Source organism: Zonotrichia leucophrys, chromosome 17, assembly GCF_028769735.1.
Source record: "Zonotrichia leucophrys gambelii isolate GWCS_2022_RI chromosome 17, RI_Zleu_2.0, whole genome shotgun sequence".
Classification (NCBI taxonomy): domain Eukaryota; kingdom Metazoa; phylum Chordata; class Aves; order Passeriformes; family Passerellidae; genus Zonotrichia; species Zonotrichia leucophrys.
This window is the reverse complement of record NC_088186.1, coordinates 5,932,701-5,957,491: the sequence shown is the minus strand read 5'-3', so window position 1 is coordinate 5,957,491 and position 24,791 is coordinate 5,932,701. Positions and strand designations below refer to the sequence as shown.

General features: G+C 58.9%; 1 protein-coding gene across 4 annotated transcripts; it reads left to right on the top strand.

Annotated features, from left to right (window-relative positions):
• The first annotated feature begins 75 nt into the window (after nt 1–75).
• On the top strand, nt 76–24,226 carry SH2D3C (SH2 domain containing 3C). 4 transcript variants are annotated; one of them, XM_064727668.1, is made up of 12 exons: nt 76–115; nt 2,329–2,965; nt 7,401–7,440; nt 17,625–17,753; nt 18,043–18,488; nt 20,160–20,284; nt 20,547–21,124; nt 21,347–21,462; nt 21,632–21,803; nt 22,496–22,607; nt 23,218–23,421; nt 23,543–24,226. In XM_064727668.1, exons 1-12 carry the CDS (start codon nt 76–78, stop codon nt 23,716–23,718), a joined length of 2,775 nt encoding a protein of 924 aa, XP_064583738.1. In that variant the 3' UTR covers nt 23,719–24,226. The 4 variants fall into 4 exon arrangements, with proteins under 4 accessions (XP_064583738.1, XP_064583737.1, XP_064583739.1 ...); XM_064727667.1 differs by having other exon boundaries at nt 23,215–23,421; XM_064727669.1 differs by lacking the exons at nt 76–115; nt 2,329–2,965 and adding an exon at nt 4,009–4,150 and having other exon boundaries at nt 23,215–23,421.
• The last annotated feature ends 565 nt before the right edge of the window (nt 24,227–24,791 follow it).

Below are 24,791 nucleotides of genomic sequence, written 5' to 3'. Positions count from 1 at the left end.
AGGAGCGGGCAGGGAACGGCTTCACAGTTTCAGACTTGTCCCTCTCGGTCCCCGCGGCCTCCGAGCAGCGCGGCCATGGCCGAGGGCCAGAAACGACGGGGCTTCAAGAAATTCAGTAAGTGACCATGGGACAGGGAGGGTGGGAAATGGGGTGCTCACCTGGACATCTCGGTGGGTAGGAGGATGTGTGAGCGTTGGTGTTGAGTGTGTGCTCACAGGCTCCCTGGGTCATCCCATCCAGGGATGGAATCATCCCATCCAGGGATGTTTGGAGCTGTGACAGGCTCTGCTCTCGTTAGAAAGCTCATTGGGGTGAGGGGCTTTGGAGGTTTCCATCCACAAGGCTGGGTGCTGGCTCAGGTGCTGGGACTGGGACCACTCTGCTGCAGCCCAGCCCTGTGCTGGATGCTGGGATGTGACCAGAGGGATGCACAGCAGGGTTTGGGGGTTTTCACTCCTTAAATCACACCTTTCAGGGTGCATGGCTTGGGTACAAGCTGGTGCTGGGGGCCAGGGATGGCTGGGACCCTCAGCCCAGGGTGCTCCTGCAGCACAGGGATGGGGGTGACACAGAGGAGCCGGGGAGGGAGCCTGGGAATGGATTCCCACTGGCTCTTCAGGGAGGAAGTGCTCGATACCCACCGGGAGCGAGCTCTGCACTTTCTCACAGACCTCAGCTTCCCCCAGCGCCCCGGGGGGAGCTGCAGTGGCCTTCACCCCATTCCCAGCACTGCCTGTGCTCTCTTGCATTCCTGCCTGGGGCTGGCGCCAGAGGGGGCCAGTCCCTCCCCTCCCCCGGGACCCCTGCACTGGCCAAACACAATCCCCATCCCAGCTGGGATTTTCCTTTGTGCTGGGGAAAATCCCCAGGGCTGCCTTTCCCACCTTGCAGCAGCCCCAGGAGCAGCAGGTAGCAGAAGATGCTTGGACTCCAAGGGGATGTTTAGCACTAAGTAGTTTTGCCTCTAACTGCACTCAGGCCATGAGGTTTGTGCCTCACAGAGGAGCTTTGGGGATGCAGCCCCTCCAGCTGCAGGGATGCCCTGCAGAGCCCATGGGTGGCAAGTGGAGGTGGGAATCCAAGGGCTGAGCAGCCTGGGACACCCGGGTCCTTGCTCAGCACCTCTGCAATGTAGGATACAAGAGCTGAGCAGTCTGGGACACCCCGGTCCTTGCTCAGCACCTCTGCAATGTGGGAATCAAGAGCTGAGTAGCCTGGGACACCCCAGTCCTTGCTCAGCACCTCTGCAATGTAGGATACAAGAGCTGAGCAGCCTGGGACACCCGAGTCCTTGCTCAGCCCCTCTGCAATGTGGGAATCCAAGGGCTGAGCAGCCTGGGACACCCCAGTCCTTGCTCAGCACCTCTGCAATGTAGGAGACAAGAGCTGAGCAGCCTGGGACACCCCGGTCCTTGCTCAGCACCTCTGCAATGTAGGAGACAAGAGCTGAGCAGCCTGGGACACTCCGGCCCTTGCTCAGCACCTCTGCAATGTGTCGCTTCCTGCCCCGGCAAATCCGCCGTGCTTCGCAGAGCCCCAGGGCAACAGCAGCATTGCAAAACCCCCGGAGGCACCCAGGGAAGCGCTGCTCAGCAGCACTGCAGCCACAGGCTGGCTCACCCCGAGCGCTGACTCCGGCACCATCCAGGGACGCTCAGGGCTGAGCCGGGGCTGAGGTGTGAAATGCAAAGCCGCCCTCCGGAGTTATAAATACTTCTCTGGCGAACATGTTCGTGCTCAGCACTTGCAGGTGGCAGCTGGAGCAGGCGAGGGGCTGGGTGAGGAAGTGGGGAGGTTATCTCCCGCCTGCAGCAGCACCGGTGGCTGGTTCCTGCTCACCGTGCTGGCGAGACACGCACATGGGGGCAGGTCAGGGCATGCAGGACCCCCATTCCCTGGGGAGATGCCGGGTGTCCCGTTCTTGCACCCTGCAGGGCTGCCCTGAGGCTGTGGGGATGAGCACAGCCCTGCCCAGAGTCCCCTGGAGGAAGTAGGCAGGCAGAAATCATTTCTAGAGTTGCCCGCTCACGGGGTTGGGTGTTTCCTCAGCTGTGGTGGGGAGATGCAGCTGCAAGATTTGCCAAGCACAGGAGACTTCTGCTCCCCAAGGGGCCAGGGCAGAGTTCTCAGGTACCCAATAGATGCCTCAAGCAGCATCATATACACCTCAGAGCAGAGGGATGCCATGCCAAGCTGGGCCAGCAGATGAGGGTGTAACACAAGGCTGCAAAGAGCCCCATGCCCACCCCAACCCAGGACCAGGGGCTCTGGGATCCCCCATCATCACTGCAGTAACACCACATTCATCATTCCTTTCTCCTTGCCAGAGTTTTTCAAGTTCAAAGGCTTTGGGAGCCTGAGCAGCATCCCCCGCTCCTTCAGCCTCCGGCGCACCTCTGTGGACCCCGAGAGTCTCAGATCACATCTCCCACCTTCCCATGGCTTCCTGGGAGAGCCCTTTGACAGCACCCAGGATGATCTCAACACCGTGCCCAAGAGCCCTGGCTCCTATGCCCAGTCATCCAACATGTACTCCCACATGGGCACCATGCCCAGGGTTAACCTGGGCAAGGCAGGGAAGAGCCTGGGCAAAGACAAGAGCAGCCAGAACTGCCGGGACAAAGGGACTCCCAACAACAAAACCCCTCAGACAGCCCCGGTCCCCTCAAGCCTCAAGTGCCCTGACGTGTCCAGCAGCCCTGACCCAGGCACAGACTCACCCTCGGCTGCTGGAGAAGCAGAACAGGAGGAGGAAAAAGCTGAACCTGGGGAGGCAGCAATGGCCAGGACAGACCAGGAGCCTGTGGGAAATGTCTCCTGCCCTGGGACAGAGGCACCGAGCTCCAGCCTGGCTCCAAACCCCAGCCAAACCACAAGCCCTGACACAGCAGCTGGAGCAGACACCACTGATGGGGATCTGCTGGAAAAGGGACAAGAGCATCCTGACAAGATCTCCCCAGACAGGTATAGCCCTTGGGGTTTGCTCTGCCTTCTGCTCAGACCCCCCTTTAGCCTCTCCAGGGCAAGAGGAGGGGTCTGGGACAAACCAGGGTCACTGCCATGTCCCCCCGTGCCCGCAGTGCCAGCGGGATGCACCTGGCCGGTGGGACAGCACAGCTGGAGCGTGCTCAGGTCAGCGGCTCCATGGGAACGAGGTTTCCTGTGGGATTTCTGCTCCCTCCTGTTTCCGGACGGGCTGGAAACATCTCGCAGCCCCGCTCTGCCCCGGCATCTCTTTGTCCTGCGGCGGCCGCGTTCCAGCACCGGGATGTGCTGCTGCTGCTGCGGAGAGCTCACACCAGCACTGTTACAGCCTCCTCCTCCTCTCACCCTCCTCTTTTCCACCACCTCTGTCCTCTCCTCCTCTGCCGAGCAGCGCTGCCTCTCCTAAGGCACAGGGACAAATCCTGAAACCGGACACTCCGTCCCCATTTCATCAGTAAACCCCCACTCTGGGCACAAATCCCCCACTCCGGGCACAAATCCCCCACTCTGGGCACAAATCCTCCACTCTGGGCACAAATCCCCCTCTCCAGGCACAGTCTCCCCCTCCGGGGGAATTTGGAGGTTCAGCCCTCTGAGATGACGGACGGATTGATTTTTTGGAGGGTTTTGACCGCAGAATCAGCCAGAGGGATTTTTATCCCAGCCCCACGGCATCTCTGGGTGTAAGGGGCCAAACGCGACCCCAGCCCAGCAGAGTGTGCGGGACTGGGGGGACACAGGCAAAGGCGACTCCAAATTGCTCCCGAAAACATTTCTCCCGCTTTCCCCGGCCTGTCTCTCCTCTGTGCACTCCAGTGGCCCCTGATGTCCCTGTTTCCCCTGCACCGCCCCGGGGCCGGGGGCTCCTTTTCCGGGCACTGAGCGTTCCGGAGCTCCGGGTGGTCCCGGCGGCGGGGCGAGGAGGAGAAATCCGGCGCTGGGAGCGGAGCACACATTGCTGTTGGCCCGAAGGGTGGGCCGGAGGAGGGCCAGCACGGGAAGGAGGAGGGTCCGCCACCGCCTTGCGCGCCCCGAAGTCGCGGCGCTCAGTGCGAGGCGGGAGAGCGCGGGAGAGCCGCTCCCATCCCCGGGCACGGCGCTCGCTGCATCCCCCGGGCCCATGACAGCGCTGGGCAGGAGGTTTCCCACCCTGGGACAGGGCAGGTAAGGGGTCCTGGCCCCACGGCCGCCCCGAGCACCCCGGCACAGCGGTGGGGATGGGGAGGGAGAGGTTGCGAAGGGGCTTTGCTTGGGGCGGGCACAAACTTGAAGGCAGATGCCTGAGCTGAGCCCTGCTTGGTGCCGAGGCCCCCGGCCCGGGGTGGTGTTTTCCTCAGGGAAAGAGCTGCTGGAACCGCACCAAGGGCTGCGACCGGGGGTTTGGGGGACTGCTGGCGCTGCCGCATCCTTTGGTGAGCACAGAGTGGCACAGAGTCCCCAAGGAGGGTGCAGAGGGCTCACCCAGCCCCTGTGGCTCCCAGAAATTCCTTGGATCCCAAGCCAGTGTGGCTGGGAGCCAAGCAGCAGTGGGACATGGGTGGGTCACGTGAGTGTTTTGAATCTGGATAATGGGTTCCCAAAAATTGGGGGCCAAATGCATTTTTGCATCCTGTGGGGTTTTCCTGATGATGGATGTAGCCTTGATGCTTGCCAGGGAAACTGAGGCACGAGGGTGACCAGAGCAGGTCGTGGCATCAGGGTTATGTCTGCTGCTCCACACTCTAACCCAGAGCCCCTGCCACAGCCCCTGGCTCGGGGAGCTGCCCTGTGCCCGAGCCATCCCAAGGCCAGGCCCTGCTGTGGGGCGGGCGGGAGGAAGTGGGACCGGGATAAAGCTGCGCCCCAGCCCTTCCTCCTGTGCAGGCACATCCCTGGGCTTGGGGACAGCCTGTTCCCGCCAGGCCATGCCAGCAGCATTTTCCCTGGGGGAGGGAAACAAATCTGGCCTTGGGGCACATTTCCACCTGGAATATTTCTGGTGAGGACAGTCCCCAGGAGAGGGTAGGTGAGGGTGCTCCCGTGCAGGAGGGCTTTCCCAGAATCAGGCCGGTGAGGGGAAAACTGTGCTGTGTGGGACAGGGAGTGGCAGGCAGCCTGTGGAGCTGCTCAGGGCGAGGCGGTGGCCGTGGCTCCGGCAGGGACACGCTGACTAACGGGAGGTGGCCGCTGGCAGCTCCCAGGGCGGACGTGACTCGGTTTCCCCGTGCGTGGCCGTGCGCAGGGCAGGGGAAACGCCGCTTCCCGCAGGCACTGCCTGACACTCCCTGCACTGCCAGCCAAAACCTCCCTGGAGGCAGCTCCACAGACGGGGAAACTGAGGCACGGTGCCCACATTTGACTCCCCTGGGGTACAGCCTGCACCAGCGTCCCAAGGAAAGCAGAGCCTCGGCTACAAACCAGGGCTGGACTCACAGGATCCCCCTGGCCTGTTCCCAGCAGCCAGCCCGGAGCTTGGCACATCTGTGAGTGGTGGTGATGCCTTCCCCAGCCCACCCCACCGAGCCCCCAGTCCCCAATTCCATCGCTGCAGCTCTGGGTCTCAGCAGCTCAGCCACGGCCGCACTCCAAAGGCAGCCCTGGAATTTCTCCCAGGCTCTCGTCTGCCCCCAAAAATGCCGTTTCCTCCAGGAATGTGCAGAACCAGGGGGGCTGCGGTCCCAGCTGCTGCCCTTCCCCGGCACAGGGGCCTCTCCTGCCCGGGCTCTCCAGCGTCTCCCAGCTGCTCCCATGCTCCCGACTTCCTGCCCAGAGGCCCCCCGTCCTCCTGCGGGTTTTTCTCACGGCTCTCGCAGCACCAGGCGGCTCTGCAGCGTGTGAAGGGCAAACAGGCTGGAGAGGCAGCCCGCAGCTGCCCGGCGGAGTCTGCATCCATCCTGCTCTCACATACTCTGCTGTTTTCTTCACCTCCAAAAAAGTATGGGCCTAATTTCCAGCCCCTTTTTCCCCCCTCCCAAGCTGGACACCAGGGGATGTGGCCTGCAGTGTGGGCTTGGGGAATCACAGAATTGCTAAGGTTGGAAAATAGCACTGAGATTGAGGCCAAAAGTCAACCCGGCCCTGCTGTGTTCACCATTAAACCGTGTCCTTAAATGCCGTGCGTGAGGCACTGGAAATGCAGCTCCCACAGGCACTGCCTGACACTCCCTGCAGACCCCTGTGGCAGGCAAAACTTCCCTGGAGGCAGCTCTACAGAAGGGGAAACTGAGGCACGAGGTGCCCATCCACACATTTTTTAAAGACTTTCAAGGGTTCTAGAAGTGGGAATTGTCTTCTGGATGGTTGGACACTACGAGGGGCTGATGCAGACTCTGTCACAGCCCACTGTAATGCCGTGGGCAATGTCCAGTGGAAAAATGCCTGGCAGTGGTTGCCTCTGCTGTCCCTGCTTCCCTTTGGGGAGGCCACCAGGCACCAGCTTCCACCTGGAGAGAGCCCACAGAGGAGGAATTTGGCTCCCCAGGGCTGCTCCCAGTGTGGGTGTCAGGGAGAAGTTGTGTGCAGGACCCTCAGCAGTTTCCCGTATGTGTCTGACGTATGTGTCCCTTCCTGGCAGGGAAGGGACATCCCAGGTCTATGGTGACCTTGGGTTTGGTTATTCCTTAGTTGCAGCTGCCTGTCCTGGTGTGGCAGCCTGCCATCCCCAGGCCCCTGCTGCTGCCTTGTGCCCAGGCAAGCAACCTTGGCAAACAGCAGGATGTCCATACTGAAGCTTGGCACTGAGGAGGCAACAGGTTCTGGTTAACAGCATTTGGATTTTTGTATTTTATTCTGAAAGGTGAGACCTCAAGGTAGCACATCCCTTGATGTGCTCCCTAGAACCTCTCTCCTTTTGAACTCTCTGTTGTTCCCCTGGGACTCCTCTATATGGACACTTATCTGGACGTATAAGAGCGTGAAAAGCAGTCCCAGTCAGGACATCACAGTTCAGACCTAGCTTTGGTGGGAGTTTGAATTCTGTACAAAGCCATAAATTCCAAAATGCTTGTCTGGGTGGTGTGTCCCAACATCTGCCTACTGGGAATGCAGCTCTGCCAGGGAACAGGACACAGGGCCCCCACCTGGCCATGGATCCCCCAGCACTGTGACCTGCAGGGACCCCGGCCTGGCTGCTGGGTCTCCCTGGTTCAGCTCACACAGTCCCAAGCCGATTTGGGGCGAGATCCTCTAAAAAGGCTTCATTCTGCCCTGATCGCATTAGGGAGGATAAGCCCTGTGCTGAGAGTGGGCACAGAGCAGGCAGGAAAGCGCCGGGGCCCTGGGAACCTCTCCCAAAGCCATGGCCATGCTCTTGGCACCGTGGCAGGACAAGGGGCACACACCTCACTCCCCCAGCTGTGCCACCACTGCCTTTGACCTGCATGTCACAACTTACTGCCCTTTACTAATGTATTTTTATTGTTCCTCTTCCTTTTAGCCACCACGATGGCCTGGAGTCTGGCAGTGAATACGTGAAGGTAAGACACAAAGTGTGATCACATCCTGTCCCAGCTGGGTGCCAGGAGTGGAGAGGGGATGGTGGCCCTGGAGCTGCTCAGGCCTTACCCCAGCAAGCTGCTCAGTTCTGCACCCCTCTTCCCATCTGGGGTCTCTCTTTGCCCCTGGAAGATATTTCTGGCAAGGCCAGGGAAGACAGAGGAGACACAAACCCTACGTGGTTGCCCCAGTGCTGTTCCCACAGGAGCTGCTTGCGTTTCATGTTCCCAGATCCTTGTGAACGCCCACAGATGCAGCCTTCTCCCTCCGCCCCCACGTAAAGAAACGGAAGGGTTTGAGCCACTTTCGTGGCTGTCACATGAAAGTTGGTGTAAATCTCTCCAAATCTTTTGCTTATCCTCCAGCAAACTATTAACATTCCTGAGGACTCTTCATGTCTGGCCAGAAATTCATTAGTGAGGCGCCTGGCTCTGGAGGAGAGCGGCCCTTTTGCAGGAGGCTGCTGGCACTGGGCAGGCACAGAGCAGCGGTGGCAGGGGTGCTGTGAAGTTTGGGCACAAAGCAGTGAAACCCACTGAAGTGGTCACTGCCATGGCATGGCCTTTGGGGTGCTTGTTTAAGGAGAGTTGGAGCTTCCTGAGTCCAGTTGCCCAGTGGGGATCTAATCCAGTCTGCCACTGGGCACATGGGGTTCTTGAGAAGTGACTTGAGGTGCCCAGCTTGGGTGGCCTAATTAGCACAGAGCCCTCCACCTTCATTTTTTGGACTTGGGGCTCCTGGTGGTGGCTGTAGCCAGACATGGAAATGTGGGAAGCCCCTGTGGCAGCACCAACTGGCAGGCTTGGGAGAGAGCTGGCTGGACCCTGAGCTCATCTGCTGCTTCCAACAGGGGTCATGTCCATCCCTGGGGCTAATGAGGACCCCACATGTCGAGTCTGGCCCTGGCAGCCTGTAGGCAGTGGGGTCAGATGAGGTTTTTGTTGTGCAGCAGAGTGACCCTGCGGGTGGGATGCTCTCCTCTCTGTGCCCTAAAGCCATGTGGGACTGGCAGAATGGGAGCTCAGGGCTGGAATGGGACCTGTGCCAGGACAACAAAGCTCTGACTGGGCGCATTGGGTCTGGCTGTGATGTAGTTCATTTAGTTCATTTTCCCCTGCAAAACCAATACACTGGCCTCTGCAGGGCAGGGCCCTGGTGTGGGGACCTCAGGATATGCAGAGAAACTCCTGCTCACACAGGCAAGTCCTGTGAGGGCAAGGAGGGGGTGAGGGGAGGAACAGAACAATTGGGGGTGTTTTCCCTGGCATTGTCAGTGTGTGCACCCAGAGATGGACACATTTTATGGCTCATGATTTAATAGACTGAAGCAATACAGGTGGGGAGCAATGGATGTGGCTCTGCCTTTGGGATCAAATACGTTTTGGTGAGCCAGGAGAATTGCCTACCATCCAGCCAGATCCCAGACCTGATCTATCTGGCCTTTATTTCTCATCCATCCCTGTGGTGTCCAGAAACAGCCCAGGGGCTGTGATTTATACACCACTTCCCTTTGGTCAGAGAAGCAACTGATGGCAGCAGTGACAGCAGCTATTTTAGTCAGATCAGTAATTATCCAGAGTGTGAGTGACCGGGATGACAGGGACACTCCAGCTGATTGCAGCGCTGTGCCTGGCTGGCAGCCCGTGCAGCTGCAGGGTGCTCAGCACCCAGCAGTGTCCAGCCCCAGATCCTGCAGGATTTGGGGTGGGAAGGAGGCTGCTGTGCCTGCCTTTGGAGCAAGGGAGGATGGGGCTGGGATCTGCCACTGGGCAGTGTAGCTGGGAGGGAAACAAGCAGAGGGAAACACTGGTGAGGGGTGAGCAAAGGAATGACAGAAGGAAAAGAGCTGGTGAAGGAGAGGGTCAGGAAGAGGGAGAGGATGTGTTGCAAAGCCCTCATGAGCAAAGGCTGACAGGCAGGTCTGTGTCCAGGTGTGCACCAAGGATCTGCCAAACATCAGCCCTTGAGCTTCAGCTGCAAAATGGCCAGGGCTGGTGCTCCTATCACCGAGCCTGGCCTCATTGGATGTGCAACCGGGAGCTAGAGAGGGTTGGAAAGCCAGGATCAATAAGCACTTGGTAATTAATGTGCTTTAATAATAGCCTAAGGGCTGTTATTTCCAAGCTGCCTGGGGATCTGCACACCCAGCTCTCCATTTCAACATCCCAGCCACCCCAGCTTTGCCCTTTGTGCAGGTGAAGGAGCTACAGAAAGATGTTACCCTTCAGGAGAGCAGCGAGCAGTAAAGCTGTCACACGTCCTGTGAGAGCTCAGTCAGGGATTTTCAGCTTCCCTGTGAGGAGGGGCAGCACAGTCACAGCTGGAGGACTTCACCCTGCAGCACCCCGTGAGGCTCCCGCTCACTAGTTGGTGAAGGGCTCGGTAGGAAACCATGGGGAGAAGCTCCATCACAGGGGAGAAGCCCAGGCAGGAGGATGATTCACCACTGCATCTTTTTGGAGCAGCATGTCCCTGCACAGTGCCATCTGCTCTGTCCCCAGGCAGGAGGAGAGGAGGAGAGTCCCTGCCCATGCTGGTGGGGCTGCAGGCACCCGTGGGACCCGTGGGACCTGCTGCCCCATGTTCCCTGCCCCCAGGCTGTGTGCTGCCACCAGTCCTCCCATGCCTCAGCCCTGTCCTGCTGTTCAGCCGAGCTGCTCTCCTGTCTGCTCTCTCCCCTGCAAATCCAGGGGCAGAGTGAGAGCCCGGCCAGCGCCTCTGAGCTCTTTGTTCTGCGCAGAAGGGCTGCTTGCTCAAGCAGGGACCTGTGTCTCATCAGCCTCAGATGCTGTCTCCTTGCCTGGTGATGTGAGGGGCTCGTTTGAATTAATTAGCAGGGAGGCTGCAGGGTTCTGTGCTCGGTGGCAGCAGGAATACCTCTCCGAGGTCACAGTGTTGCCTGGGAGGCGTGGGGCTCCTCCTTGGGCCAGGACATGCTTTGCAGATGGGAGGGTGAAGCCCCCAGTCACTGAAGCACAGCCAAATCCAGGCCGTGCAGTGCAGGACAGATGTGGAGGGAGAGCAGCAAGGTGTAGGTCCCTGTCACTGCCAGGGCTGAGGGAGCCCCTGCCTGTCTCCAGCACAGCTCCCCGCAGTGGGTTCAGGCAGGGTTTAGGGGATTTATTCAAAAGTCAAGGCTGGAGCAGTGCTTTGAGTCATCAGTGCTGCCTTGCACATCCCATACGTGATACTGTGGCCTTAATTAAACCGAAGCAGAGCCTTAATTAAACACAAGTCAGAGACAGCCTACACAGGAAACAGGCAGCTGGCTCCTCGCCATGCGAGGTGGGCACTGGTGTATCTCCCAGAAAGGTGTCACCATGTGGGGCTGAAGGAAGACAGGACGGGCAATAGGGGACAAGGCTGCCCCTGACCCACAGGCATCACTGGGGAGAGCAGGCAGGTTTGGGATGGGGAGAAAAGGGGTGCTGTGTCCCCTTAGAGTGTCTGATCCCCTCAGAGGAGCCAATTTCTCTCAGAGCACCAGCAGCCAGAGATGCTGGTTCCCCTCAGGGGTGTCTGTTCCCCTCTGAGGAGCTGAGTCACCTCGGAGGAACCAGCCCCAGTCAGGACACGATAACCGGGGTGCCGCTTCCCTTCGGGGATGCCCGATGCCCTCAGAGGTGCCGGTTCCCTTCAAGGCACAGGCAGCCGGGGTGCCGCATGCCCTGAGCGATGCTGCTTCCCTTTGCAACACAGGATTGCCGCTTCCCTTCGGGGGTGCCTGATCCCCTCAGGGATGCCTGTTCCCTTTGCGACATGGGAGTGCCGGTTCCCCTCGGAGGAGCCGGTTCCCGTTCCCCTCACAGCACAGGCAGCGGGGGCGCCCGATCCCCTCAGGGATGGCGGTTCCCCGTGCCTGGGAGGAGCCGGCTCCCGGTTCCCCCGCAGGGCGCGGACAGCCGGGGTCCCGCTGCCCCCCGAGGTGCCGCTTCTCGGTTCCCCGGAGCCGGGGCGGCCCCCAGGGGCGGGCCGGGGCGGAGCCGCCTCAACGCGCCCGCCCCTCGCAGCCGACAAGGGATGAGGTAATCGGGGAAGCGGCTGAAATTGAAGCCCGGCGGCGGCGGCGGAGGCAGCGGCGGTGCAGCCCGGGCCGGGGCAGCCCCCGCCGGGCGCGCCGCGCCATGACGGAGCGGTGCAGCCTGTGGAGCGCCCTGTCCGCGGCCGCCTGCTGCTTCTACCGCGGCTCCTTCATGCAGGTGCAGGTGAGCGGGGGCGGCGGAGGGAGCGCACCGGGGGGAGCGCACCGGCTGCTGCCCTGAGCCCGGCGCGGAGCCCCCGCCGGGAGCCGCACGCGTGGGGAAGGCGGCGGGGGCACGGGGAGGGGAAGCGTGCGGGGCACCCCCGGCCACGCACACCGCCGGGGGCTGCTTGGAGAGCGGGGGAGCCTCCCCGGGGAGCCCTGCGGTGCCCCCGCTCACACGGAGCTGCTGCGGGCAGCGAGCGCGGGCTGAGCCGAGCACAGGGTCGGGGGACACAGCTCGGCCCCCCTGCAGCCAGGACCGAGCAGCCAAAGCCACCAGCAGAGCCAGACCAGCGCTTTGACAGGCAGAAAAGTCTCTGCAGGCAGCCCTTACCTGCAGCAGACCTCGTGAGGGGGAGCATTTAGCATCCCCCAAAAGGTAGCATGTGCCCGGAGCATCACTGAGCGCAGGAGGGAGATCCAGCTCAGATGAACACTCAGCTTTTTGGCCCGGGTCTTCATCTCTGTGCTGCACTGCACAGGTCTGACTGGTGGGAGAAGGCTGGGATCCATCTGTCACCTGTCCTGTGGTGGTTCCAGCACTGCCACTGTCTGGGCACAAGTCTAGGTGTCCTATTTTTGGACTCTGGCATTTGCACAAGGGGGACACGGTGGTGGGAATTGGTTCCCTCGTTTACTGAGTTTGAGAGCAAAGGTGTTTAGGACTGCAGGAGCCAAGCAGGCTCTGGTCTGAAGCACGAGCTTTAGTATGCTGCAAGTTAGAAGGGAGCCGGCAGCCAAGAGAGCTGGCAGCGTTTTTCAGTACTCCTGCTGAGCGAGGTGGGTGCTGAGCTTTAGAGATTATTCTGGGTAAGACGGAGCCCAGGAGCAGCATTTCAAGTCTTGTCATGATTGCGGCTGATCTCAGCGCAAAGCCAGGGATTTTGATTGCTGGTGGGGGTGAAGAGGGAAAAGCAGCAGAGCTTTTTCCACTTGTCCAAAGGCCACTGAGCAACATGGGGACATGCCCTTGGGCTGCACATTGCAGGGGGTGAGCGGTTGCTTTCAGCCAGCTGCTGCCACAACAAGGCAGGGACAGGTGAGCATCTGGCTCTCGTGCGGGGATGTGAGAAGGGATGAAGGGCACTCCATCCCAACCCCGGAAAGAGTTAAAAGTGAAGCCCTAAGTGCTCACCTGGCTCTGCCAGATCTTTCACCATCTATTTGTGTCCAAGCGTGCCCAGCAAACACACATTGAAGTCCCCATGAATGACTGGAGCACTTCCAGCTGACAGCCGCATCCCTGCTCACCGCCAATGGCGGTGCACCCAGCCTGGGAAGCACTGACATCATCTCTGGCCAATAGCAGCTCCGAAAAGGGATGCAGCAGCAGCCGCTGCCGCCGTCTTGGAGTGAGATAAGTAAAATATAGATGGATGGAAATGTGTGTATACACACACACACCATCACTGCATTGGAGACCTGCTCCCCCAGGGCAGCAGTAGCAGCATACTCCACCGCCCTGCCACACAACCTGGGGTGCTTGTCCCACCTTAGAGCACCCAGATGTTCCTGGCCATCAACCCCAGCTGCACCCCACCCCTGCCAGCGAGGTAGAATTGCTCCAGAGCTGCCACAAAGGAGCACAGGCAAGGGGAGAGGAGACCGTGAGGGTAGCCAGGACTAGTCCTAGGAAGGGCTTTGAACTCCAGAACAAAGATCTTGAGCCAAGATTTGCCTTCAGTGGGGACTGATGGAGATGTGACATAACCAAGAGATGCCTTCAGTCACCTATGGGATGGGCAGAAAGGCTGATGCCTTCTCAGAAGCCATTTAGGTTCCTAGCCTCATTGCAAGAGAGAACAGAGGAACAAGGGTTTTCTTTTCCATATGGATATCAAGATCAGCAGGACAGACTGGCTCACAGCAGGACATGCAAACTGAGAGCAAGCCCATAACAACCTGGGCATTGTTTGTGGTGGGATTTTCTCATGGTCAGACAGGGTGGAGTAATCATTTTTGGGTGGTGCCTGGACTGGTAAGTGCAGCAGTCCTGCATCAGACAGGCAGGATGGTTCTTGGGTTTGCCATGATGATGCAAGGATGTTTGCTCCAAAACACATCACTGAAGTAGCCCATTGCCAGGTGTGGAGGAGGCAGAGAAGACCCCTCATGCAAGGCTATGCATGAGGGGTCTTCTCCCCAGACACCTATTCCCAATGTTACTCCGTTTCCTCACAGTTCTGCTTCCCAGGCCCCAGAGCTGCTCCAGCAGCCAGAGCAGGGGTGGAGAACTGCAGAAGGAGCTGGGATTTCCCTAGCCATGCTCCCAGCACAGGGTAGGCAGCATGAGCAGGAGGGAGAACAGATGTGCTTGGTGCCTTGGGGTTAGTCAGATGTTATCAGCAGGGTGGGGTGTGAGTACACCTTGCTCTCCAAGCTGACTTCATCCTCATCTGCAACTCCTCCAGGTTGGGAGGGAAGAGCAGGAAAGCAGAATGGAAATCACTTCAGTTTCATAAGATTTCCTCTGCAAGGATAGAAAGCCAAATGCCAGCCTTTGAAGCTCTCCTTAGAGCAGGCAGAGTGACAGCTGCTGGTTTTATACACACCATAGGCATCAGCACCCTCCATCCCTGCAGCTCTTACCCTTCCACTACCAGCTCCAGTCCTTGCCACTCAGCTGGGAAGCAAATCCTCCATCAAGAAAGCAGCACAGAGAGTCAGGGAAGCAGGCAGGGATGGAGAGCCTCAGGAATTGCCTTCTCATGGCTGCTCCAGAGGATTCCCCAGCCCCAGGACTGTCAAACAGCCCATGGGGGCACTCTCCTTTCTCCAGCCGAGCCAGCTTGGCTGCTGGTTGGGATTCCTCAAGCAAAGCTTGGCATCATCTCTGGCACATTTTGAGCTGGTTCATCTGGTGCGGCTGGTTTGGAGAACCGCTCCAATCCCCATTTTCTGCTCAGCTGGAAGATGCCTTGGGGTTCTTCATGCTAGAGCCCAGCATAAGATGGGGTGCTAATGGGAGTCCAGGCTTTTTCCCCACACCCAACCTACAGTGTGCAGCACCTCACATGGGGCTGGGGCTGTGCATGGTGAGACATTCCCTTGGCACAGCCGGGAGCGCCAAGAGATGGATTTCAGCGGCGCTCAGACATCCGCTCACACCCTGCTGTGCTGTGCCAGGCCAGGTTGTGCCAGGCCATACTGTGCCATGCCAGGCTGTGCCAGTGCCTCGGCACCTGGCCAGCTGGCAGCTGAGAGCCTGGCTCCTTGGGGACACGCTCCCAATGGAGCAGGGGAAGCTCGGGTGCTGCTGGAGGGCTCCGGAGGGAGCACGGCCCTGCACAGCACAGCTCATGGGGAGCTCCCACACAGAAAGGGGGAGCAGACAGGTGATTTTGGCAGCTTGTTGGATTAGCATGAGAGACTCACAGTAAGGAGCTGTCTCAGTTACATCACACCAAGGAAAAGGGCTCCCCCTGATCAGCCTCATGCTGCCTCCCCAGCCATTATAGCCTGACAGCCACTCCAAGCAGTGGATTCTTGGTGGCCATGCAAATCAGCTGCTCAGACAAGGAGCTGAAGGGACAAGCCCTCCACAAGGCTGGAGAAGGTGGCTCCTGACACCCTCTGCTCACAGCTAGGCTCCCTCCTCCATCTGCAAGATGTAAAGCCTTCCTTGCCTCTCCCAAACCTCCTGTTCTCTCCTGCTAGCTTAGCTCATGGCTCCTGGCATGGATGCCAGCCAGCTGCTGCCCAAATCTGGGCTTGGAGACGCTGGGCACTGCTCAGCTGGGCTTGTGTTTTTGTTACCCTGCACATTTGCATGGGGAGGATTTGGAGGAAAACCCAGATGTACAATGCTGAGCAGAACAGGCACTAATCCCTGCTCCAGGGGTGGTGGGGGGAGAGCTGTAATCCAAACTGCTCCCAGCTCAGCTTTGATGGCTTTCACCTGCCACAAACAGCAGAGGTTCCTGGGGGTCCCTTGATGCCCCAGAGTTTGGGGGAACCCTTTCACAGAGAGGGTGCTGCAGGCTGGGGTCCCCCGGCACCCCTCGGCCAGGCCAGGTCTGCTCCGTGGCAATGGATTTGTCTCCATGGAAACAGCATCTGCTCGGCCTGGGCCCCCCAGGAGGCAGCTGGACCCCTGCAGCATCCGCCAGCCACCATTTATTTTTAATCGGGCTCAGCAGCACCCGGTGCCTTTGTCTGCAGGAGGGCCCAGAGCAGCAGCCAGTGCTCAGCTCCCTGCTGCCCTTGGTCAGGGGGGGACAATGCAAAAATCCCTGCAGCTCCAGTCAGCAGGACCCTCTCACAGGGAGAGTAAACATGGTTGGATGAGCAAAGAGTTCAGTCCACACTGTTTTCATAGGCTGCTTCCACTCTGCCACCACCTTTGACTTGACAGGAGTTGGGAAGGGAGGAATAAAGGCAGGTCCAGGCTGGTGAGGGCAGGCCCTGGAGAGCACAGTCCAGGGCACAGGCCCTTTGCCACTGCCTCCTTCCATCTCCCCAGGCTGGAGCAGGGTCCCCAGGACAGGGTCTCTGCCTGGTTTGGTGAATGAATGCAGCTACCAGGAGGGATGGAGCATCTCCTCTGGGGAAGGAGAGGCCTGGGGTCAGGGTCCTGCTGAGGGACTCTGTGGGGTCCCAAGAATGCCACAAGAGCAGTAAAGGCAGGAGAGCAGCTCAGTTCTCTGCACTTTCCCTTGCTCACAGCCAGTAGAGGAGCAGAGGGAGTCAATACAAGGCACAGAAGCATGAGGCACTGGGCAGAGAGATCAGCTCCAAGGCAAGTCCCTGAGCTGCTGGAGTGAGGCTGCAGCCCCCTGTGCTCTGGGGAACCACACAGGGTCAGCTGTGAGTGCCAGCCTGCTCCTCTGGCAGTGCCAGAGCAGTGTCAGCAGGGCTTCAAGCCCATGCCTGTCCTGGGAGACAATACCAGAATCCTGCCCCAACAGGCACTGGGAGCTGGGCCAGCCCTCACTGCCTCCTTAGAGCTGGCACTGCCACCAGAGGGGAGCCAGGCCATCAGCCACCCTCCCTCCTGGCAGCAGAGGAACAGGGCACCCCAGCAGCCCCATCCAAGCTTTTAGTCCATGGCAGTGGCACTCGTGTCCCCCTCTCAGAACACCACACATCTGGGATATGGAGGGAACCCAGGGGCCTTGGCTCCCAGCCCTGCTCCATCACACAGCTGTGTTGGTACCACAGCAGGATCACCTCAAGGCCACTGTGTCAAACAGAATTGGCCTTGTGAAGCACACAGGAGCCCCAAACCTGTGCTCACATCCCCAAAACATGCTCCACCATGCCAGCAGCTGCACTCTGGGAACACTGGCCCAGCAGCAGGCAAGGAGGGAGGCAGGCAGGCTCCAGCCAACAGACACATGAAGCCATCATCCCTTATCTCTCCAGGGGAAAGGAGGGGGCAGATTGCATCCTCCAGGCTCAGGTGCACCAGTGCTGGTGAAAGCTAATTTCTAAAAGCTAATTTCAATGCAGAAGGTTCCCTTTACATTTGTCATTACTGTTTATGCTGCCATCAGGCTAAACACTGTGAGTTAACCCTTTGAAAGAAAAATTGTGGTAGATATTTAAAGGAGGAGCAATAATGCAGGTTTCTTCCTGAAAGAGTGCTTCTCACAGCAGTTCAGCCCCGGAGATGTTTCAGGGGTTTTCTCCTGTCCAACCACGGGCAGCACACCAGGCACAGGGTGGCCAGGCACGACAGGGATGTGCCCCTCCAAGTGCTCCTGGTGACAGGACCTGGCCATCAACAGGCACATTACCACATCCTTTGCCACAAGCTGTAGTACTCACACAGGATTACCTGAGTTACTTGAGTTCCCTGGCCTTTGGGGACAGCTGTGCTCCTGGCAGGTGCCACAGTCCCCACATGGGGATCCTGCCAGCCCTTCCCTCCCCAGTCCCTGCACTGCTGCACTGCCTGACACTCTCTCTTCTCCTGTACAGTTCTCCAAGGAGAAATACATCCTTGACTCATCTCCAGAAAAGCTTCACAAGGAGCTGGAAGAGGAGCTGAAGCTGAGCAGCACCGACCTGCGTAGCCATGCTTGGTACCACGGCCGCATCCCCCGGGAGGTGAGAGGGGGAAGGGGGTGGCTCTGGGCACCCTTCACTTGGAATGTTGTGGGAGAGCACTCTGAGGCCACACAGAACCACCAGCCTCTCCTCCTGGGAAACATCTGGTCCATGGCTTCATTAGCTCTGAGCTGTGTGATTTTGCCACAGCAAATTCCCTCTTGTGGCTCAGAGCTGGGGGCAAGGGGAACAACCAGCGCCCCAGATAACACCCCAGCAGAGCATCCCCTCCTGCCCTGTGGTCCATCCAGCCTGGCTGTGGCTGAGCTGTGCCCTGTGCCCCTGACAGGTGTCCGAGAGCCTTGTGCAGAGGAACGGTGACTTCCTGATCCGCGACTCGCTCACCAGCCTGGGTGACTACGTGCTGACGTGCCGCTGGCGCAACGAGCCGCTGCACTTCAAGATCAACAAGGTGACGGTCAAGTCCAGCGATGGCCACAGCCACGTCCAGTACCTCTTTGAGCAGGAGAGCTTCGACCACGTGCCTGCCCTGGTGCGCTTCTACGTGGGGAACCGCAAGGCCATCTCGGAGCAGAGCGGCGCCATCATCTACTGCCCCATCAACCGCACCTTCCCCCTGCGCTACCTGGAGGCCAGCTACGGGCTGGCCAACGGCAAGCACGGGGGAGCCCACAGCCCCTCCAGCCAGAAAGGGCACATCAAGAGGAGGAGCATCACCATGACAGACGGGCTGACCGCAGACAAGATCACCAGGGCTGAGGGCTGCCCAACCAGGTGAGTGTGTGTGGTGTCGTCCCAGCTCAGCTGAGCAGAGGATCGGCCTCGGGAATGAGGGAGGGTGGGCTCAGTCATTGCTCTCTGGGTGCAGAGCAGAGGTTGGGGATCAGGGATGGAAGAGAGAGACCAGCAGAGGTATGGCGGGAAGAACCAGTACTCGGCTGGAACTGGGTTTTTCTCCCAGGCTGGCTGCCAGCCATGCTGAGCTACCACAGCAGACGCCCAGCGAGCAGACATGACTTTAGCATCTCAGGCCAGAAGCCAGAGAGTGTTTTACAATCACCCAGTCCAGGATTACCAGCATGTCAGGGCTTGTTAGAGCCATGGAGCTGAGCTTTCCCAGGCAAACATGAGAGGAGAGTCACTCCCAGACACCAAGACAGCATTTGTTGTTTGGTTTTGAATGGCCCTTTTAGTTTCAGAGCCCTTTCCATTCAGCATTTGCAGGGAGTTACCAAGCAGGGCTGAAAGCCTGATGGGCAGGAGGAGACTGATGGGTCTGTGCTGGTGGAGTCTGCACAGACCCTGGATCACAGCCCTCACAAAGCTGAGCTGTTCACATTAACCTTGGCCAGCTGGGCTTCTCCAGAGGTGGAGGAGGAGACTTCCTTTGTATGGCTCACTTTTGGCAGTCCCAGGCTGCCCAGAGCCCTGCAGGGAAGGCAGGGCCACACACATATCCTCACACGAAGCAGCAGCCAAGGGCAGACCCATCTACCCCTGCCTCCAGCAGGACACAGCCTGTTGTTGAGCCAAGCTGCTTTCTCACCACCCTGACCTTCTGAGCCCAAGGGCAGGGTGAGAATGCACCAGCAGAAAACAGGCAACCAACTGTTATGGCTGGGAAAAGGAAAACACTCAGACTTCCAGAAGAGCCCAGATCCATCAGTCTTTCCTCATCGCTCACATTTTCCCCAAATCCCTTATCACCACCACTGCTTTCCCATTCTCCTCCCACTGCTGAGGCACAGTGCTCAAGACCAAACACATCTCAGCAGCCTAGCCCTCACCCACAGCAGGGAGGGCAGTGAATTACCTGCCATAACCTCCCTGCACTCAGCAGGTTTCGCAGCACCATTGACACACAGTGTTTGCACCAGGCCACCACTTGCTGCCTCACCAGCCCAGGACCTCGTTGCTTGTTATATAACTTCCCAAGTCTCATTTCCAGGCACTTTCCAGCTCTCCTAAACTCTGGGTCAGAGCAACACCTAACTAGCCCAACACAGCTCCCAAGTAGAAATAGAGTAACACAGTGTTAGATACCACTTTACAGCACAACCTTAGAAAACAATGGTCCATGACTTCTTTGCTAGATTCACTTCCCCACAGCACTCTGGAGTGGACCAAACTCATCCCATCCCAAGCAGCTTGGCTTGGCATGGCATGGCATGTGGTTGCATTGCTCTGCTCTCCTCTGTAGGACCACGGTCCCTGCAGGCAGGGGTGTCTCTGGTTAATGGGGGTCAGTGGGCAGTGACCCCCTCTGCTCCCAGCTGCTGCAGGGACTACCTGCTCTCTGCTTCTGCTGAGCCTGTTATGGGTAGTTATGGAAGGAGGTGATGATCCAAGGGAGGTGTTGGGGCAGCAAACCCTCATCCCAGCCCCTCTGTGCTTGCCTGGGCCCTGCTTTAAGGGACTAACCTGTGCCCTCTGTCCCCTCCCCAGCGTGTCCCTGCCCCACCACAGAGACATCATCCGCAACTGTGCTGTCAGCGTGGACCAGATCCAAGACCTGCACTCCCCCATGTCCCCCATCTCTGAGAACCCAGCATCACCTGCCTACAGCACAGGTAGGCATTGCCTCTTTATCCCTCTGGGGACAGTGGGGCTGTGGATCAGCCTGGACTTGGCACTGCTTTGATGCAGGGACCTGAGGAGGGGGACTTTAGGGACAGGACCTCAGCAGCATTGTGCAGCTGTCCTGGGATCAGGTGGTTCTGTTTGGACAGAGGGGTTTTCCCTGAGCCCTGTGTCCCTGGGCTGCTCCATCTGCAGTCCCTATGCATGTGTGCATCTTCAGGCTTTGATCAGTGTCCCCTCTGCTCCCTACAGTCACACGGCTAAAGCCACATGCCTGCCAAGCATCTGGAATCACCCCAGCCTCCCCGGTCATAAGAAGGTCCAGCGAGCCCCAGCTGTGCCATGGGAACAGCAGCAAACCTCTCGCAGACCCTGCCCACAGCTCCCACTCCACTCCCTGCCACGGGTACGCCCGAGCCTCCCCCTCTCCCTCGGTGAGCAGCTACAGCGACCCGGACACGGGGCACTACTGCCAGCTGCACCCCAGCTCGCCCCTCAGCAGGGACAGGCCAGCCCACGACACCAGGCAGCCGCCAGCAAAGAGCTACGTGGAGAGGCTAAAGGTGGAGGAAGGACAGAGAGGGACTGTGGAGAACAGCTCTGGGGAAGCAGAGGCAGGGCAGAGGCTGAAAGCAGAGCTGGACTTCAAGGGCTTTGTGCCCCCCACCATGGAAACAACCTCCTCCTTCAACCCTGCTGCCTTCCAGTCCCTGCTCATCCCCCTAGATAACAAACCTCTGGAGATGACTGTGCTAAAGAAGGTCAAAGAGCTGCTGGCAGAAGTGGACGTGAAGACACTGGCCAAACACATCACCAAAGTGGATTGCCTGGTATGGCCAGGGCCTGGAGGGAGGGATGGGTGCTGCTGCCCTCTGATTAATCTGGGCTGGCAGGGATCAGTGCATCCCTGAGCATTGGAGCATCCCTGCTGGGCTCTGCCTTGTGTATCAGCCAGGGCAGGCAGAGGCTGGGCTGGGCCAAGAGGCTGCCGAGGACAATTCAGCCTCTCCTCAATTAACAAAGCTCTAATCAGCTTTCACCTTCCTTGCCAGGTGGCCCGGATATTGGGTGTGACAGTGGAGATGCAGCGGCTCATGGGGGTGAGCTCTGGCATGGAGCTGCTCACCCTTCCCCACGGCCACCAGCTCCGCCTGGACCTGCTGGAACGGTACGGCACGGCACGGCCTGGCCAGAGTGAGCCCTCTGGGCTGCCCTGCACGGCCTGCTCAGCCCCCCTGGCTGCTCCCAGCCTGGCACAGGCCAGGGCAGAGCAGCAGCCCTGTCTGAGCCCCCAGAGCATCCCCTCCCTGTGCTGACCCTGCTCTTGCCCCTGGCAGGTTTCACACCATGTCCATCATGATCGCTGTGGACATCCTGGGCTGCACAGGCAGCACGGAGGAGAGGGCAGCCCTGCTCCACAAAACCATCCAGCTGGCTGCCGAGCTGAAGAGCACCATGGGGAACATGTTCAGCTTTGCAGCTGTAATGAGCGCCCTGGAAATGACACAGGTATGGGGACACTCCTTCAGTGCTCATGTCCTGGGCTCAGCCCTTGCTCAGAGTGAATCCCTGTATCCTGCAGGCCCCAAGAGTCACTGGGATGGGTGAAAGGGGAGAATGCCCCGGGCGGGAGGCATGGGGCCACATCCGCTGGGATGCAGGCAGGGAAGGGGAAGAGCCATCCCTCCACGGAGCAGACAGCCTTGTCCCGCCAGGATCCAATTGTTTTTCGGTGGTTGGGCTCTTTGTTTTGTGCTGGGCTGTGTTCCTGGGAGGAAATGAATCTGCCCTCCGGTACAATACAAATCAGTCTCAAGGCTGTGGCAGCAGCGTCTCCGGGCCACACTGCTCCCTTTGGAAGATGAAAGGAGATTAAAATTCAATTTTAAATCGAGCCCAGCTGGGAAGTCTTGCTTCCTGCCTGCACAAAGGAGGTGGAATGGCTGCCCCCTCCCTGCATCTCATCTTCAAGGCCGCTGCAACGCAGGGAGGTTGCTGTCCTGGGGCACGGGCAGGGGAAGAAATCCTAAGCCCAGCCTCGGTGCCAGAGCTGTGCCGTGTCTGGCCATGAGCACTGGTGAAGGAGGCTGTTTTGGGAGCATTGAGCACTGCTGTGTGCAAGGCTGGGGACTGTGGCTCCAGGGTCAGGCTGTTCTCCCTGTGCTGCCCCAGCACCCTCTACCTGCCCCGTTTCCTTTCAGATTGCCCGGCTGGAGCAGACCTGGATGGTGCTGAGGCAGCGGCACACCGAGGGTGCAATCCTCTATGAGAAGAAGCTTAAGCCATTCCTGAAGAGCCTGAATGAAGGGAAAGGTAACTGGAGCAGTTTCCCTTGTCTCACTTGCTTTCTCCTTCCCACATTTGTCTGGGCACAGCGTCACTGTTTGAGAGCTCTGACCCTGTCCCAGCCAGTGCCAGACACCCTCTGGCTGCTGAGCCACCCCAGCACTCAGCAGAGCCTGTCTGGCCTTGTTTGCCCCTTCCTTCCCAAGGAAGCATTTCATAACTAAATAAAACCAGCAGCTGAGCCAAACCGTGGTGCTCGCATGGCAGTGAGTGCCAAACCAAGGGACGGAGCAGCCAGTTGGAAAGATGAAAAGCCATGTGTCTCTAATGCCTGGTGCCCCCGTGGTCTGCAAACCTGCTCCTCATTGCAGCCCCGGGAAATGCAGCCTGAGCATGGCCATCAGCTTTCCCTTCCCAGAAACCCTGGCTGGGAGGGGCTGGTGTTGGACAAGCAATGGCCCCAGGCACAAACAGCAGCTGCTGTGTCCAGCTGAGCCTTGGAGCCTCTCCTGGGAGCATGGTGGCAGCCTGGTGTCACGGCAGCGTTTGTCACACGAGCACTCCACAGGGAGGTGGGAAGGGGGACGCAGGGTTACAGGGGCATGCTGGATTCTAAGAGTGCCTCTCTCCCCAGAAGGACCACCACTGACCAACACCACCTTTCCCCACATCATACCCCTCGTGACCCTGCTGGAGCGGGATGAGGCTCTCACAGAAAGCCCCGAGCCCTGGGAGGCCACTGACAGCGGCGTGGAGGTGGTCATGGCCCACCTGGAGGCAGCACGGATGGTGGCCCACCATGGTGGCCTCTACCACACCAACGCCGAGGTGAAGCTGCAGGGTAAGCAGCAGGGACAGCACAGCCCCTTTCCCTCTGCCACACCCCAGCCCCAGGATGGAGCATCATCCCACGGCTGCAGGGGGTGCCATCCCAGGGAACTGACTCTCCCTCCCTCTCGCAGGTTTCCAGGGCAAAGCGGAGCTGCTGGAAGTGTTCAGCACCGAGTTCCAGCTGCGGCTGCTGTGGGGCAGCCGTGGGGCTGAGAGCAGCCAGGCTGAGCGCTACGAGAAGTTCGACAAGGTGCTCACTGCCTTGTCCCACAAGCTGGAGCCAGCAGTGCGCTTCAGCGAGCTGTGAACCCCCCCAGCTCCCAGCCTGCAGCCCACCAGTGGCTCTGGGGCAGGGAATGGACCAGGCAGCCAGCACCAGGAGGAGGAGAGATGGCCCAGAAAGGCACAGGCGTGGGTCAGCAATTTTGAGACAAAGAGGAGGAAAAGCGGCCACCTCAAATCTACACCCATCTCTTCAGGACACAACAAGCCAGGGGTCCACAGTGCTACTCTGAAGAGTGGGGACAGTGTCTGGGCCAGCCAGCACTGGCCTCCACACCCAGCCCTGCCGAGGTCCACATGGTGCCCCTCACCTCACCCTTTGGTTTTTGTTTTTTCCATCTCCATCTTGCCCACAGCCGCTGGATCCTGTGTGTAAATATATTTTCATGATGACTTCTTGATGTACAGACTTGTGAAGGACAGTCCTTGTTGTAAATAATTAGGCTTATTCATTTTGTCATGTAAATACATGTACATATCTCATGGGTTTGGTTCTTACATACAATAAACTTTTATCCTGTTCCTCAAGGGGACCCCCTGTCCTGTGGGTGTCCTTTAAAGGAACCCCCCTAGGGGAGCAGAGCATGGGAAGGGCTGATGGGGGGAATCACCATGCTGAGCCTGGCCCCAGACCCCATGGTGGCCCAGTGACAGCCCTTCTGAGGGGGGCTGTGTGTAACAGAATGGTTCAGGTGGGAAGGGACCACAGTGGGTCATCTGCTCCCACCTCCCTGTGGACTCCACAACCTCTCTGGACAACTTGTTCCAGTGCATGGTCATTGCACTGTAAAGAAGTTTTTACTTGTGTTCAGGTGGAACTTCCTGGGCATCAGTTTCATCAGTTTCTACCCATTGACTCTTGTCCGCAGCACCACTGGGCAGAGCCTGGTTCATCTTGGCACCTCCCCTTAGGCGTATAAGTATATATGTATGAGCAGAGATGCAGGATCATCACCTCTCTGACCAGCTGGCAATACTCTCTCTAATCCACCCCAGGATCCCCCTGGCCTTGTTGTCCCTCAGGGCACACTGCTGGCTCACACACTCTTGTTGTCCACCAGGACCCCCCAGCCCTTTCTGCAGAGCTGCTTTCTGTGT